This window comes from Epinephelus moara, chromosome 6 (genome assembly GCF_006386435.1).
Source record: "Epinephelus moara isolate mb chromosome 6, YSFRI_EMoa_1.0, whole genome shotgun sequence".
Classification (NCBI taxonomy): Eukaryota; Metazoa; Chordata; class Actinopteri; order Perciformes; family Serranidae; genus Epinephelus; species Epinephelus moara.
The window spans coordinates 34655458-34673509 of NC_065511.1; the positions used below are offsets into that span (position 1 = coordinate 34655458).

General features: G+C 39.8%; 1 protein-coding gene across 1 annotated transcript; it reads left to right on the forward strand.

Annotated features, from left to right (window-relative positions):
* The first annotated feature begins 12980 nt into the window (after positions 1 to 12980).
* Positions 12981 to 17784, forward strand: gpr20 (G protein-coupled receptor 20). The gene is made up of 7 exons (XM_050047878.1): positions 12981 to 12988; positions 15685 to 15967; positions 16094 to 16360; positions 16442 to 16686; positions 16907 to 16991; positions 17287 to 17412; positions 17599 to 17784. The coding sequence occupies exons 1-7, from the start codon at positions 12981 to 12983 to the stop codon at positions 17782 to 17784; spliced, it is 1200 nt and encodes a 399-aa protein (XP_049903835.1).
* Positions 17785 to 18052: the final 268 nt, after the last annotated feature.

Sequence of the window (18052 nt, forward strand, 5' to 3'; positions counted from 1 at the left end):
CAACTGATTCCTCACATCTGTCCTCATAACCGCCACCAGTGCCAAAAAGTAAGCTTTTGCTGCAGGACAGCCGTAATCCTCCATCCATCCCCCTTTCATTTCTGACAAATAAACCATGAGAGGACAAGAGAGGGAGGGAGGAGGGAGTAAGAAGTGCAGAAACCTCGTCATCTCTCGTCTGTCATCAATATTCAGACCGTTCCTGACATAAACAAAGCTTTCCAGTTCCTCTGGTTGGACTGAGTCACACATTTATGCACCTCTCTCTCTACCTGCACACACAAACATATGTCATATGACGACCCATCTGGAATTTCAACGCCTATACGTACAGTCAGACACAGTGTACTCTCTCTGTCTTCCTGTCTTTGCTTTGTCTATGCTTTTTCTTTTCTCTCACACCTCCTCCCCGCTTTCTTTCTCTCCTCTTTCCTTTATGTCCCCATCCTGCACCTTCTCTTTGTGCTCGTCCTCAGTAACAGGTTGATCCATGGCTCTTCTCCTGACATCCGTTATTCCGGATCTTTCCAAGGAACGCTGACAAGCTGTGAGTGATGATGATCCTCTAGACAGGAAACCAGGAGACACAAACCTGTCTCATTCTGCAAGATGGATGGAGCGTAGGTCCGGGAACACGTTATAAAGAGACAGACTTGAGCCTTACATCTAAATACAACTTTTTGGTCTGGCGTCTCTGTATTTAGATTCATGTATTTAGGTGATACACAGAGCACTTATACAGTATGTCCTGAAGGAGACCTACTTAAGACCCAGATTTTTACCCTGATGTCCTGCTTGTTTACGCATTCACTATACAGTCAAATGCATTAAAAGAGAAAGAAAGAAAGAAATTTAATTTTTCTTTGTTTCTGCTTCTGTCAAATTGTCTGCCTCCTCTAAAGATAACCTCCACAATACAAAACACCTATCCTGAGGTTATATTCAGTCCGATAATATTCCTCACACAGTAGAGTACAGACGGTGGAGGTTTAATCATCTTGAGAGAAGCGATTGCCCCCATTAAGATAATATTATCTGTCTCTGTTTCTTTACTTTTAGTAAAAACAAGTGTCAGGATGAAAAGAACATCAAATCACTTGTTAAGCCTGATTTGTTTTGTAGTTCAAGCTCAGCAGAGTGAGACGAACAGGTCTGCTCAGGTTCAAGAATTGTGTTTCAAGTTTATTTTTAATATATCACTGTGAATTATGACAGGGCACTGGTGCTGCATTACAGTCACACTTTATCAAAAAAAGAAGGGTTTTTTTAAACCTTTATTAATGATTACTACGTTTGTAGAAACATGAGGTGTTCAAGCGCACAGATACACACGTCTTTTTTGAGGGGGTTTTTTTTTTTAATCTAGCACAAATCAGAGTGCTCTCTGTCCTTGTCTTCCAGTTCAATCCCATACATCACTCTTGATTCATATTCACATTTATCATCAGATACAGATTGGAGTTGACCAAATCCCTCCTCGATAGAAGACACATGATTTTTTATGTATTTCATTTCATGAAAAAGGAAGAGATTAATGGAAGTATCTTCAACAAATGCAGCTGATCTTATAAGGCTTTTGCTTTTTTTCTAGAACAGCTAGAGAGTGACGTGGGGGGGGGGGGGTAAAATGGGGACGACATGGGCCGCAAGTTGGAATCAAACCCGAGCTGTTTCAAGGACTCAGCCTATATGGGGGTGCATGCTCCGTACGCTGTGATTTTGTAAAAAGAATTAGAATTTTTTTCTTTCTTTACTTACTGTTAGAGTTCTTAAAGCTAAAGATTATCTTTACAAGATTTTTTGGTATAAATTTAAATTTAAATTTGAAAATCCCAACTTTCAGCATGAAAATCCATTATTTGAACCTGTAATGCATTTTTATCCTATCCATGACCCTTCAAGTGGACAAAATGTCCACCTGTCATTTAGCCATTTGTTATTGTTGCTGGGATAAAAATGCATTACGGGGTCAAATAATGGATTTTCATGCTGAAAGTTGGGATTTTGAAATTTCACCCAGAATGACACCCCCATGCAAAAAATCACCCACCTGTGACCTTTTAATTTGTCTGTGAGGGAGTTCTGAATTTTGGAAATGGACAAAAATGTCCAGGGGTAACACAAGGGTTAACAATGAAGTAACATTTTAACGAACTCATTTCAACAAATAAATACAAATGTTAAACAGGTCTCCGAGGTCACTGAAATCCAGCGCTTGGGCAGTGACTTACAGCGTCAAACACTACCGAAAAAGCTGTCCTTTCACGTCGACATGATAGGCTGCTGATTGCTGTCATAGTTTAACTGCACTTGGCAGCGTCAGGGGGAAACACAGCAGGAAAAGAACGAACGTTAAGGTGGTGAAATACCAATTAGGGTGGGCAGGAGGGGTGGTGGAAGGGTCCACCAAACACCGACTCTCACCCAGCAGAGGTGTTTGCGTCCCGTGAGATGGCCAAATCCAAACTCTGTTCTTTTTTCCTAAACATGACCACGTGTTTTTGTTGCCTAAATGTAACAACGTGTGTTAATTGTTGAAGGAAAAAAACAATTGCTTTGCTGTATTGACATATTGCATTTATTTTGAAAGAAACAGTATGCAAACTGTAAATTTCCTGTGAAACCGGAAGTGTATTTTGAAAGAAGACAATGCATGTAACTTGAAACTCCACCCCAGAACGTCAACAACCAACGGCACCAGGGTACCTTTCACATCGTATGTGGACATGGAAAGTCCATGACCAAACTGACACATATGATGTGACGAGAGTGGAGTGAGAATGTGTTGTCATGATTTATGTAATTTTAATATTGGCATAAAATTTGTTGGGGAGTGCACGATGCCTTGTTTAGGACGCGAAAAAGTTTAGGATTTGAGTGCAAATACGAGATTTACTTGTAAGTTTCAAAACAATAACTTGGTCGCGCCACTCATAGAGTTAGTTAGGTAGGTAGATAGATAGATAGATAGATAGATTCTATGCAGAATCAAACTTATTTCGGCACTGGTCAGGTGCGTTCATAAAAAGCAGATCACTGTAGTCTTGAAATGTAAAGTACTGCTCATTCAGTAGTATTTCACAATTATACATACAACAACTAAAATTATTTTCTATGAGGGAACACGAAAAACCTTCATCATTTGTATTTCAAAGCAGTCCTGTTTGTCTAAGCTTTATACATAGCAATATTTGATGGTTTGTCAACAGACCTCATGAAACTACACAGTATATCACATATTTATTGTATTACTTTTGCTTGTGGTATCTGGTGTGTGTGTGTGTGTGTGTGTGTGTGTAGATTTGTGCTCCACTCTAACATTGGTGTGTGTGCATACTGTACATAGGCATGCATGTGCGTGTCCCGGCAGAATGTAAACACATACTAAGACTTCCTGTCTGAGGACCAAACTGAGAGGAGATTTAGAGTGAGAGGGAGGGGAGTAGAAAGACAGAGTCAATGAAAGGAGAGGGAGAGAAAATGATGCTAACAGGGAGAGAAAAAGAAGGAGAGAAGAAAAAAGACACTGAAAGGAGTGAGACGTACAACAGCAGAAGAAAGATCTGAGGATGTTTGAGAAATCTAGAAAACAACACACTGAGTAGACGCAAACAGGCTGAGGAAGTGACAGAAATGACAGGGATGCACAGATCTGAAGGAGTGTGTTGATTACTACAGCCTACTGGAATGACTCGAGAGGAGAGACAAAAGTGACACGCTGACAAGAGAGATGAAATCCTTACTGAAACGCTGAACCTGCTCCAGACGAGACGCGACTGACGTAAGTGGATGTTCAGAGATGATTCGAGGGTGCAAAGGTCACTGAGAGTTGAAGCATCCTTGTTTGGAAAGGATCCAGCATCACCTGGTTGGACACTGACAGACATGAGGACACATCAGCTTCACCACACACAGATCTGACTTGTACCAGTGGCAGTCTACTGATTTGACTGGTTAGTGTCTTCTTTTCCCTCTAGAGGTAAGTTGTTTCCAACTGTAGATAAACTGTGTCAATAAAATATGTTGTTTTAAAAAGACAGGAAGTACAAATGTAATGTCAAGAATCACTACATTCAATGTACAAATATTAAGAACATAACTTCTATATTAAAGGGGAACACGTGTTATTTCCATGGCCTGGCCACAGCCCATGGAAAATTCAATTAATATTTGTGAACATGAGCTGCTCTCTCTCAAAGCCAGGAACCACAGATGTCAGTCTCAAACTTGTTATGTTATCTAGTATAAAGTCTGGAGCTGGTCCATAGATAATAAATGGGAGCCTGATTTTGTGGACCCAAAGAGTGTTTGTTTTTTCTTTTTTAAATCCAAGTTAGCTTTATTCTGTGACATCATGCATCATCAGTTTGTTGCAGTTACAATACAGTGTTGCAGGGATGAAGTTTATTTGTAGCCAACACAGTAATTGCCGTTGCCCTGGTTCCCTTGTCAAAAAGCCATGGGATTTTTCCATTGGATTTTGAATTATTGCAGAAAATAATGTCTTTTTTAAGACACCTAAAAGCTTCAAAATTCACAAGGGGGGTATTTGCTGATATATTTTATGTCATAAAACAAAACTTGAAAATCTCTTGAGCTGGTGTTAACCACATACTTTATTTTAGGCATCTAAACAAGAACTCATTCAAAAAATCCACTGACTTCAAGATGGGGAAACCAGGAGTGCTAAAATGCAAACTAATTTTGGGGTTTTTGGACTCATTCCTGGGCCACTCTATGTGCTGTGACAACCTCTTCATATTTTTAGCCATGACCCAGATTTTTAATGGCGTATCACCAGACCTCTGGGAATGTTTCCCCTATAGTAGGTAGAAAATTGAAGTCAACATTAGCTAGTAACATTAGCCTGACAGTGGTGCATCAATGTACAGAGTGGAAATATGAAAGACAGTTATACTTGAGTACATTTACTCACTCAGCTATAAACAAGATGGCTGTTGTTTCAGTTGTGGGCCCAACCACACGCAAAATAGTTATAGGCCACCAGACTAGGCCACTGCTGCTATATGCCAGACTGAAGAAAGACAACCTGATGTCTTTGTGTTTTTTAAATAATGTTCATATATCTTTGTTACTTAAGTCCATTACAAATAAGGAGTGCTAGCAAAATGTAAATAAACCAATAGTCTGCCATTTTTGTTCTTGCTTCAGGTTCCAACTCATCACACAATGCATCAATGAACATGTGCGGAATGAGGAGATGACATCTTTGTTTCCTAAATGTTCCATTTTTAATGCCCAAACGAATACGGAGGTAATCAGGGTTTTGAAAAATTTGCACCTTTGAATGCGTTTTAGTGATTTAGATTTCCATTTGCGTGTGGACGAAAGGACAAAAAATAGAGGAAAATATCAGTTTTCAAAAATATCTGAAACTGGTGGAAAGGGCCTCGTCATCTATAACATCTTTACTAGCAGGTCTAGACTTTAAACCCTATGACATCACAAGTTTGAGCTTTAGCACTCGAGCTTTTGGATGTGGAAAAGAGGAGTTACGCTCACACTATTTTACACAATCAGAGTAAAGGCCCCTGTGAACTACAAGTACAACCATCACCAAAATAAGAGTTACAGCACCAACAAAAATGTTCCATCTGCCTCGAGGGGCATTTTCTGTAGCTATAATTTGATGCAGGACAGCGTGAGATCTGTAGTCCACTATCCCGTTCTGTCTTTCTCCCTTTCTATATATTTCCCTCTTTCACACAATCTGACACACACACACACACACACACACACACAAACACACACACAAACGGGACTCCCACGCTGCTGGAATTTATTTGGACAGTGTTATTTGTGATCTGCCTCTGGGCCCCCTGCCCTCCTCTCAGTATCACTTTACAGTCATTGCATCACCACAGTCTTTGATGTCGGAGGAGGAAGAGCAACAATAGGATAGCAGCAGTGATGCGTTAGATTAATGTTGTGTTATCTGTGTGGACTCGAATCAGAGGCCTACACAAACTTGTATTGCAGTGTTACATCTATGTTCAATTAGCACCTCTGACGACAACCCAGCGGTTGGTATCAGCATTTTATTTAGTATCTGCATTTAGGATTTATCATTTTACCCAAAACTGACTTTTCTGGCTGTTTTTTTTTTTTTTTTGGCCAAATCATCAACATTACCCAGTATAAAATGGTACACAAAATGTGGAGTAGTTGCAAAGGCTACAGGCTCAAATGTTTCATATACCCTTCTTTAAGTTATATAAGTAGTGAAGCTGGATAAACAAGAGTCAACAGCCACGTTAGCAGTTCAGTAAGGCTGGACTTAGGCACAGTTGTGCTTTAAGCTAAATGGTAATGCAGTTTAGCATGTTAGCACTGAAGGCCTACTTCAGCTGAGGTTGATGAACATCATTAGTTTCGCAGGTATTTTGACTGGGGAAGTTCCTGGCAACTAATTTCCTTGTCCACTAAACGAAAATTTTAATTAAGACAAGTCGACTAGTCCAAAAAAAGGAAAACAGTCAGAAAACAGTCAAAATTTTGGAAAACTAATTGTTATTTGTATTGTATTTATTGAGGTGTTATCTGTATTTGAAACATAGTCCCCCCAAAATATTGTGTTGAAGCCTTTAATCATAATCTTCAACAACCATGTCGGATTTTAAATGCAGCTGACGTACGAGACACTTTGCGCCATGCGGTATGAATGTGAACATGAGTCATGACTCATGACAGCAACTAAGTCAAAAGTTAACCACTGAAATAATATCTAAAATAAATAAATTGCCTCTGAAATGTGGGGCACATTGAACCTTGCAGATTATCTGACAAAAACGATAGAAATTCACTTTAAAGTTAATAAAACATCAAAATTATAATTGAATTCCAGCTGAAATGAGAGGTATTTTGCGCCGTGCAGTATGAATGTAAACCTGCACATTATCTGACAACAACTCACTTAAAGTTAACATTATAACATCTCAAAAGATAAACTGCTGCTGAATTCATTTTCTAGATCAAAGTTCTGCGGTGCTGTTTTTTGCGAGAGGACATCTCTCTTATTTCCCACGGTGCTGTTTTAAAACTCCAGTCTACTCAAGCATTACTGTGGGGAGGGGGACTGCTGTCTGATGGCTCTGTAGCACCCACTAGTGGCGGTCGGCTGCATGACAGTTAAGCGGCCTTGTACATGAATATAACTCAAATTGGTTTACCCGACTAATATTTCTAGTGCCGACTAGCGAGGGGGTGCACGTTTAATCGTTTAGATGTCTAATTGCGCGCATCCCTAATTTTGACCTGATTGTGCCATTCGAGGAAAACTTATATGGGACCTATGATGCTTTCCTTTATTTTCTGTCATGTATATAATGTTAAGATGTCAGATGTTCATGTTAAAAATAACCTAAGTGTCCAATAATGAGCTAAATGTCGGCGAAAATTATCTCTGCAGCACAAACCCCTTCAGACTGCTCTGAATACTGTGTTTCCAAAGTTTTTTTTTCTTTCTAGACGACTCCCAACTTGTCAAATACCGGTGCTTGATCAGCGTCACCTTTGGGATGGTGTGTCATTTTCTGCTAATTACAGCATTGGGTCTTCAAAATAAACTTCTGTCCTACAGAAAATATACAGTTTCCAATTGTTACATGCATACAGTCTTGTTTCAAAATAAACTTCCAACATGGTTTCCTTCTTTTTTAGGTTTACTTCCTTAGGCACAAGCTACTAAAGTACATGGTTAGGTTTAGAAAAAAGATCATGGTTTAGGTTGAAATAAGTACGTCTTATTAACGTAACGTCACATACATCACGACGTACCACACCATTTGGTTTCACATGGGACACAAACAGCAGTCTCCTTTGTGTATTTCCTGTGTTTGTTTGACCTGTTCACTACACCTTCCACCCGCCCTTCCTACTCTAACTTTCTCGCTTTTTATGCTATGGCAGTTGCTCAGAGTGTCAGATAATGACGTTGCCCGGTGTGTCACTTCTAGATGCCAAAGAGTGCCTGGGTGTGTTGATAGTTGTAATTTCTCATGATTACAGATGATATTCCTGCTGGAACATGTCCAGTTGTGAAGATTTTGGTTTAGAAACTTTTACTGGTGATTAAACATCATAGAAATTGCAGCTATACTCTGTTAAAGTCATTCCAGTAGCTACAAGAACACTGCTGCATGTAGTTATAAGATAATGTGAGTGAAACATGTAATCTTGGTTGCTGATGTTGTTAATTTCTTCTCATTTTAAGATCATATTCCTGCTGGAACATGTCTGGTTGTAAAGATTTGGGTTTAGGCTTTAAATGGGGTTTTTTTCACATTTGAAAGTATCACTATACCCCATGTATTCATGTAGCAACATAACGTCAGGGTCACATTCAATCTCAAAACTTTGTGCACTGTTTTGCTACGGTCTCCAGGTTGAACGCCATGTTTCTGTGTTTCTGTGTGGAACTGGCTTGAGGTACATTTTCTCTGGTTTGGTGGGTGTGTCAGAAGTGTTACCAAATCAGCAGTGACATGTATATCAATAAATGTCTAGTCGATCTTTACTTATTGTACTTACATTTTTTGTTAATATTTCACTTTGATCCTCTTACTCATATATCAGTTACCATGGACACAAAAAAAGTGCCGCTCACCAAGCTCGCCAGAGACAAGAGATCAACCTGTAAAGCTCTGATGTTCCAATGTTATAACTGCATATATTGTAGATTCTAACATATTATATTCACAATAGTACAGTTACATAGGCTATACATTTTTCTGCTTTCTTCTCTTTATTGGTTATATTGGTTTATATATATTGATTGTTTTATTTAATTAAACAATTAATATTCCTTTTATTACTAATCGACTGGTCATCAGTCACCTGAATGTGCTGTCATCTATCATTGTGAGTTCTGACAGCTGTCAATCAGCTGTTATCTGATTGTGGCTTAGTCAATGTGATGTGTCGTCTACTGCACAGAGGATTGTGGGTCAGAATAACCAAAAGCATGAAAAATTGGACCGGATGTAGTAGAACATCCTGGTATTTTTGGCATATTGCATTTGACATACTATGTAATGGGACACACTAAATCTTTTTCTGGCACACTAAATAGCATGGCAGTACAGGTATCGGAACGCACAGAGGGTGTTTAACACACTACTGTTTTCGATTTAATAAATGTTTTGCGATTTGTTTGTGATTAGTAGACTAGGCTTTTTCTGGTGGTGGGCTTAAAGAGACAGGCACTAAGGGCCTGTTTATAAGGTTCCGTATATTTCTGAAAACGGGTATTTATCTTTGCGTTTGCACCTATCATTTACACATAACTGGCGTTTTTCTCGACGAAAACGGAGATTTTCCAAAACGGCTTCCAAAGTGAAAGTTTTTAAAAATATCCGTTTCTGTGGAGACATGTAAACAGGATAGATGGAGATTTTGGAAAACGATGATGTTGCAACCCAGTTCGCACATACCCATTAGGCGCCCGGTAACCACAACAACAATGGCGGATATATGCCGGGTTGTTTATGTTTTGTTAGCACTTTTGGGACTACTTACGCGCTTACAAATGAACTTAGCACTGCTGCATCAACATCACTGCTACATCAGCGAACAAAGACGTCTGCTGTGCTCAATATTAGTAAGTGCATAGCAGCTAACTATGCTACATAAGGTTAAAATGTAGTTTATCCTTGTTTTTATCACTAGCACCAAGAGGAAAACAAATCACTGTGCATGCGCAGAACGTTGTTCTATGGTGTTTGACATATGGCGTATCGCCACCTACTGGCCTGGCATGCTAATTGCAGCAGGGATATCGTTTTCAAAACTGATTGTGTGAACCCGGATTTTTTTACGGAATAAATAAATATTTATATTATTTTATTTGTATCGTTATCCGCGTAATCAAGGCCTAAAACAGAGTGTCTCAGACTGAAGGTAAATAGGCTACAGGTGCTGCAACACAAACAGTGTAAGGAAAATAATGTGTTTTTGAACATTAAAGCATGTTAGCATGTTCTAGTAGAGACCTGAACATGAGGATAGTAGGTTGCCTTTAACACCCCCTGAAAATCTTGTTTTCTGCTGCCCTACAGTGGTTTGATTTTGTACCTTGCTGCAGTTATGAAAAGGTGGACCCTAGCACACCGTGACATCACTGTTTGCTGTGGCCACAGAGCACATTTCTAACCACACCCAACCACGCTGGGTGCTTCAGTTTAGATAATTAGGTCAGAATAGTTCAGGGCTAGACATTCATCTTTCCGAAGACCAGCTTTAACAGCACATACTTGAAAATCACTGGAATGCCTTACTTGTCACTGTCATTTGTTTCTCAACAGATGAAATTAAGTGGTTTAACTGGCAATTTCCTCAGAGCAACGCTCATAACACTCGTTAGCGCTGTTAACGATGATGAACTAGCTCTCAGTAAGTTGAACAATATCAGGGGATGTCGCTGTGAAAACACCCATTTATTTCCTTCAGTGGTCTTAATGCTCTATTGCTGGACTGATCTTGTTAATGCAGATGAATCACATTATTCATGCCTCACCCTCAGCTGAGCATGTTATTCTCATTAGCCTGAACAGACTACATTTTTCATCAGCCCGATGATTATTTTGCTGTGAGAGATTAGTTGTGAGCCACGAGCATACACAACACAAACCTATCCAGTCTGGGCCTCACATGAGCAATTAAACTACATTTGTCATGGAAGGGAAGGGAAGCATTCCAGCCTCCAGACAATATTTAGGATGACACTCACTGGAACGCACCATGGAAAATATGATGTTTAATCTCATGTGACCACAGTTGTTTTTTTGTTTTTTTCTTGTTTGTTTTTTGACTCTAAATGTCTGTGGATCTCACATTATATCCCACTGAGATACAGTATATGAGGCACAGTCACTGACTGCCCTCTGCTGTCTATAATATTCACAGCTCGTAGATTCTAGCTCATATTTGCATATTTTCCTCCTCACAGCTGAGAGCACCATACGGAGAGGTGTCTAATTTTATAAAGTCTCATAACAGCAGGACCTGAAGATGACAGCAAACCTGAAGATGACATGTTGCAGTTTGTCACAGTGACAAAACCTTTATCCACTTAGGAGTTATTTTAGGATCCTCAGTGGATGTTTCATCTGCTGCCTTTTCTCCCATCAATGTATTACTGTGGTTAAGAAGGTCTCAGTGCTGCACCCACTAGATGAATGTAAACCTATAGACTTATTAATCAAATGAAATGACCTAGAACTTAAAACTGTAAATATCCGGGCAGGAACTATCATCCTGTTCACACACATACACACATATACAGTTCTGTTTATCCCAATTACGAGAAGAATTCGCCATCATTGTTGGAGGTAAATAAACACAAACAGGCCATACAGATCAGCATTGATTTACACAGACACAAAATGACTCTTTGTGGTTCAGATCTGATCTGCTTGGAGCTATTTAGATGATCTGACGGAAAGAAAAATCTATATTTTCCAATTCTTAATCAAAACATTGCTGTAGGCATAAATAAATACAGTTGGTTATAAATAAATAATCTAAATAAGTCTGATATTGGTTTAAAATGGCTTTGTCACAGTGGCCATGCCAACAGCAACAACCACACTGAGGTCAGAGACGGGGGAGTGAGTGGATGTCAGGGCAGGGGAGCGGAGAGGAATGTGTGAGAATGTCTGTGTGTGTTAAGGGTTATTTAGGAATCGGATTCATTAAAGTTTTGTTTTGACTTATTGTTATGAACACATGTTGATTGCATAATGTAATGGCTGTACAATAATGACACCATTGGCATCTAGACTGGTTCCTTATATGACTCGCTTTCACTGTGCAAGTCTGTCAGCCACCAGGTACAAATGAAGACTATTTTATGGCACAGAGGAAAAGAGTTAAGAGCACCAAAACAGAAAGAGGATAGTGCATTAGTTTATCCCGGTAGCTATCGATAGCTATCCACAGTTACAAGAGTATCAGCGTAGTTTCTTTGCAGTTACTGTCCCCAGTAGCAAAAATGGCATACAGTGGAACAACCGAAGAAGCTGTCAGTGATCTGCGACCCATTCTTCTCACAGTATAATCCACCACGCGTCATCATCGGAATTGATTTTAAGTTCCTGCTCCTTATATACAAAGCTTTACATGGGCTGGGACCAAGCTACACTGCTAACTCCCTTGTTAACTATTTGCTTCCAAGAACACTGCGATCATTTGCTGCTGGTTTTTTGGAGGTTCCCAGCAACAGCCGGAAGACGATCGGGGATGCAGCCTTTGTCCATTACACCCCAAAGCTATGCAACACACTATAGATATCAAGGAAGCTAGCTCGCTAAATATTTAAAAAAGAAAGCTAACAACATATCTGTTCACTTTAGCCTTTAACTGCTCCTTTAACTCCTTTAACACTGCTGCATTTTAAATATTACAGTTTTGCCACTGTATGATTTTCTGAATCAGTTAATCCATGTTTTAAACTGTTTTAAATGTCCTTTTATATTGAATTGTCTTGTCTGTTTAATGTCCACTATGTCTATTTATATGTGAAGCACTCAGTGCCTATACTGCCCTTATTGTAAAGCACTTGGTGCTGCATTTCTTGTATGAAAGGTACTACATAAAGTTTATTGTCATTATTATCATCATGTAAAAGTTAACATTAATTACGATGAACTATTCATTTTAATGCATTAATTTAGCATCCCATTTGTATGAAGGTAGGCTATGTATGCTCAATACCATGTTACAGAAATGTAAATGATCAACAATCTGTTGTCTCTGAGGGGCAAGCAGCAGACACCCCAGTTACCTCCGTAGCCTTGTGCTGCATTCATGTGGTGTCGGAATAAACTTAGAAAATTTGTTTCCAACCATATTTCATGGTTTACCCGTAGACTATAAAAGTAATGGATGTAGATACCATGACGTTACTTTGAGTTTAGCATTTTGGTCATTGCCATCTTGGTTTTTTGGAGCCAGAAGTGAACATGTTCGGGTGAGAGGCTGGTGCCGTGGAGCAGTGAGGGGTGGATCTGACTAAGCCAAGGACACTATCCGTAGACAGCCTGTCACTCAAAGCAGCCTGCCCCTAATTATGTGTAACTTTAAACCTTAATGAAATGTAAATACGTGACTTATATAAAAATTCACCCCCGTACAGTTGACATGAAGGGTGAAATTATCTATGAAGACCCAAACTACGGCTGTAAAGTTGGTAATTGTAACATGGGGGTCTATGGGGATTGACTGACTTCTGGAGCTAGCTTCAAACGGCCATTCAAAGGACTGCAGCTTTTGGCAAGTCCGTGTTGGCTTCATTTTTCAGCCCCGGAGCCCCTGCTTCGTTTGCTCTTCATTATCAGTGTGTTGTAATGCTCTGAGCAATAAAATATAACACATCTTTTTTGAAGCATCCATATTGTTTTCACATTACAACTCAAAGCTTATGGACCCACAAAAGTTGGGACAAGAACCATCTGAGGAGCATGTGAATGCACCATTGGTCTAAATTCCAGTAGAAATTAATCACTTCTTGTTCATTAACCATAGCAGGAAGTGTGAGCGGTGACCAATGATAACAAAAGGTGTAAGAAGTCACTAGTTTAATCATGATACAATATTCTTTTTTTCACGATACAATTTCGATTCGATGCTATTCAGGGGCCTGCGATCGATATGAGGCGATATTATATTATCATTTAACACCATCTGTTACAGAAGAAGCTGCCACCCTTTTTGTTTCTACAACAACACATAAACAATGTAAGTAATTGTAACCACTTAAATGCAGTTAAGTTTACTTTAAATTGACTGCACCAACACAAATAAAAGAGCACATGAGATAAGTTACCCTTTGTGGCTTTCTGCCTGAAAGACCTTACCGGAAGAAACCTTTTCATTTTAACCCAAACCATCTTTTTCATAAAACTTCAGGTCTATCTGGCTTTAAGCCCTTAAAGCAAACTTCTCAACATCCATAAAACATTTATTAACAACAACATTGTTTAACAAAAAGTATAAAATTCATCCCTATAATAACTGTCAAGGTTCACAGACATGTCAGTTGTTTTTTGCTTGTCACCCATTATTAGCTTTAGCACCGTTACATAGCATAAATTAGCCTAGCGGCTAGCATACTTTCCTCTACTCATAACTTAATAAATTACATGTATTATTTTTACTTTTTGTTACTCACCGTTAGTTTAAGTCGCTGTGTCTCCCGACAGATCAGTAGAGTTGAATTTCAGACTCCATTAACGTATTTTCAGCCGAACATTGTTGAAACAGCAGCTAATGTTGCTCTAGTGAGAAGCTAGCAGAGTGAGTCACCTGACCAGACAGGTAAGGTTAACATTATGTCATGTTATATCTCATGACGGTATTGTTGAAATATGACATGTTCATTGTCTGTTGACCCATATTTTCTCCAAAATCGAAAACTATTTCCACACTGCTGATTTATTACCGAGTAAATAGCTTTATCCTCATAGTCCTTCTCTTGGCTGCTTTTCATTATCTGCCTGTTGCTGTTTGACAGTGGCACAGACTTTCAAAATAAAAGCGTATCTTAAAGATGCTGATAAAGATCAATGTTTTTTTATTTTCATTAATCACTGAATCATATATCAATCCAGATCGATGGATCGTCACACCCCTAACAATAACAATGTATGGGAAAAGTTGAGGATTCATGAGCATTTAGACATTCAAGGCTGACCCAGTACACTGAACATGAAGAAAAGTCGTTCAGAAAGATTTGCTTGTTCATTTTTGATCATCACCAGTAACCATTAAAAGAGCCTTATTGCTTGGCTCTAAGGAACACAGTAATAGTAGTTTTTTAGTAGATTAGCCTATTCAGTTTGTCTCAGGTTCGTCCACACACATCCACCATTTACACTGTATTTTATTCACTGTAAACTGGTTTGATGATCATTTATTTGTTGTTATGTTATATTATGTTATGTTATGTTATATTATGTTATGTTATTCATGTGTTACTATATCTCATTGACATTATTGTTCTGTTGTTATTTTCTCTATTTTTGCCTGTAAGGTGACCTTGAGTGTCTTGAAAGGCGCCCATGAATGAAATATATTGTTATCATTATTATTAGTATTAGTAGTAGTAGTAGTAGCAGTAGTAGTAGTATTGTTTATTGTTTATTGGATCCCCATTAGCTTTTGCAGCATGCAAAAGCTAATCTTCCTGGGGTCCGTAGTAGTAGTTGATGTTGTTGTTGTAGTTGTATTAGTAGAACTAGCTAACCAGATAAACATGACTAAAAATGAGTCAGAAGGATTTTTTTAAATGGCAATTAAATATATATACATATTTTACAGTAAAACAAAAGTCTCTAATTGCACTGATGTGGTCAAAATTATCATAAAGCAACTCATTAACTGAATGGCGGTGGGAACAATCACCTCAGAACAACAGGTTGAATCTTGCCCTGCTCTGCATGTTAGCTCTGTGTTCTCATAGGCTTTACATTATTCCCACAGTACTGTAAGTGTGTATGTGTGTGTCTCTGCCATCTAATGCATGCTGGGAAAGCTTGCAGCCCCTGAACAGCTGTTAATGGGAATAGAAATGATCAGACTTTTAACAAAATCTTATAGTTTGTGCCCACACTAAAATTTAAAGTAAATGTTAACTGCATCACAACACTGTGTGGTTTTGTCTGACAGTTTCCACCCCAACTCTGGATCATCATCATCATCCTCACCATCATCACCTACGTGCATCATCACCATCAACATCATCATCACCATTATGATGGACTTCAACAGCACTGAGTCCTGGCTTTCTATCAATACTTCATCTCCCATCCAGTCTGTAATAGCCAGTCCCAGTAACAGAAGCGGCATGGAGGCATATCTACAAAGGCTGGCTCATTTAGACGAGGGGCTCTACAATGACTTTTACGGCCTTTGGATTGCACTGATGGTCATAAACTCTCTCATATTCCTGGTAGGCACTTTTCTTGGAGCCCTTACGGTTTGAGTTCATGTTCTTACGTTCTTATATGAGTTTTAAAACCCAAACTGACCATGCAACTCTGTACAAACCACCCAGTTCTCCTCTCCTCTCTCACAGGTGGGTATGGTGCTCAACATAGTCGCACTTTACGTTTTCTGTTTCCGCACCAAGCAAAAGACCACCTCGGTGATCTACACCATCAACTTGGCGGTGACAGACCTCTTGGTGAATCTCTCTCTGCCCACTCGCATCCTGCTCTACTACAGCGGAGGAGCTTGTCTCACCTGCTCCTACCTGCACATCTTCAGCTACTTTGTCAACATGTACTGCAGCATCTTGTTCCTGACCTGCATATGTGTCGACCGCTACCTCGCCATCGTGCAGGTGGGTTTCGCCTGCAGTTGGGTGACAGAATTAGATGGGCGCAGGAACTTAAAACTGCATGTTTTTCATTTGTCCTTGCAGGTTGAAGCCTCTCGGCGATGGAGGAATTCCAGTGTGGCCAAATGTGTGTGTGTTTCTGTCTGGCTGTTTGCCATTGTGGTCACCTACTCCTTCCTGTCCACTGCTTTCCAGCACCCGGGCTGCTGCCTCTCAAAGCTCCTCTTTCTTACCATCACTGAGTTCTTTCTTCCCCTCATCATCATTGTGGTCTTCACAATGCGGATTATGTGGGCACTAGCCGACCGCCGCCTGATGCAGCAGAGCAGGTATAACCAATGTTGCCACCATACATAGACACAAGTCAGGAAGTATAGAATATCAGGATGTTTCTGGTTGTAAGACTTAAAAATGACAATGTTTACGCATCCAAGAACATACAATACCAATAAAAGCACTGAGAGAAAATGACTCCCATTTGCGCTGAAAGCAGAGGAGGCTTACAGCTTATGGGATGTCACAGTGGTGGTTTTTACTGTCTTTCCTCAGGGAGAGGAGGAGGAGGGCTGTCCAGCTGCTGACCACAGTGCTGATCATCTTCACTGTCTGCTTCACACCCTTTCACATCAGACAGGTGAGTTAGAGACAGGTGTGACAAGTTGTTTTAAAATATCATCATTGCATTTTTGTAGACCTTAAAGGGACAGTTCACTCCAAAAACCAAAATACGTATGTTTCCTCTTACCTATAGAGCTATTTGTCTATCTAGATTGTTTTGGTGTGAGTTGCGGAGTGTCGGAGATATCAGCTGTAGAGATGTCTGCCTTCTCTTACTACACCCATCTTCCTATAGGCAACATACAGGCATCAAATGTAGCAATGTGGTGTGCACTGCGGTCTCATGGTTGTGTTGTCTTCCTGTGTTGCAGGTGGTGGTGTACTTCCACCCTGACATGCCTCATCATGTGATAGCCTACCACTTGACTGTCACTCTCAGCAGTTTGAATAGCTGTATGGATCCAGTCGTCTATTGCTTTGTTACAAATAATTTCCAGGTATGACTGGAGTATTTTGCCTCCTCACCTTTCTTCACCTCATTCATCCTAACATCCTTCCTCTCGCCACCTGTCTATCTATCCATCCATCCTTCCCTCTGGCCACAATTTGTCCATCCATCACTCATTTATTCGCCTATTTACTCATCCATTCACTGAATAATTTACTGCCCTTTTCGCCCTCAGGCCACCATGAGAAATATTTTCCGGCGTGCAGAGCCAGAGCAGACTAGTGGTGACATCATCAGCATGCAGCACAGCTCCAAGGCCTCAGGAGGGACGGCAAACGCCATCACTAATAATACGATCATGATGACCAAGATCTCCAATTCACTGCAGAGAGACAGTCAGGGGAAGAACCACACACTGTAGATCCCCTTTCACATGGAGGGAAGATAACAGAAAGTTACTGCGATGTCACAGTCGCCCATGGAAAGGTGGCTGATATTTCTGGATTCTGCAACATGCTGACCAGTGATAACAAGCCCAGTGACAAAGCTGTAATGCAGGCATGTCCAAAGTCCGGCCCAACTGTGGCCCGTGGACTGATTTTAAACATCCTACAGCACATCTCTCAAAATATACTATATGTGGTCTGCCACAGGACATTGATAACTCAAGCAAATTCACTGCATTTTTT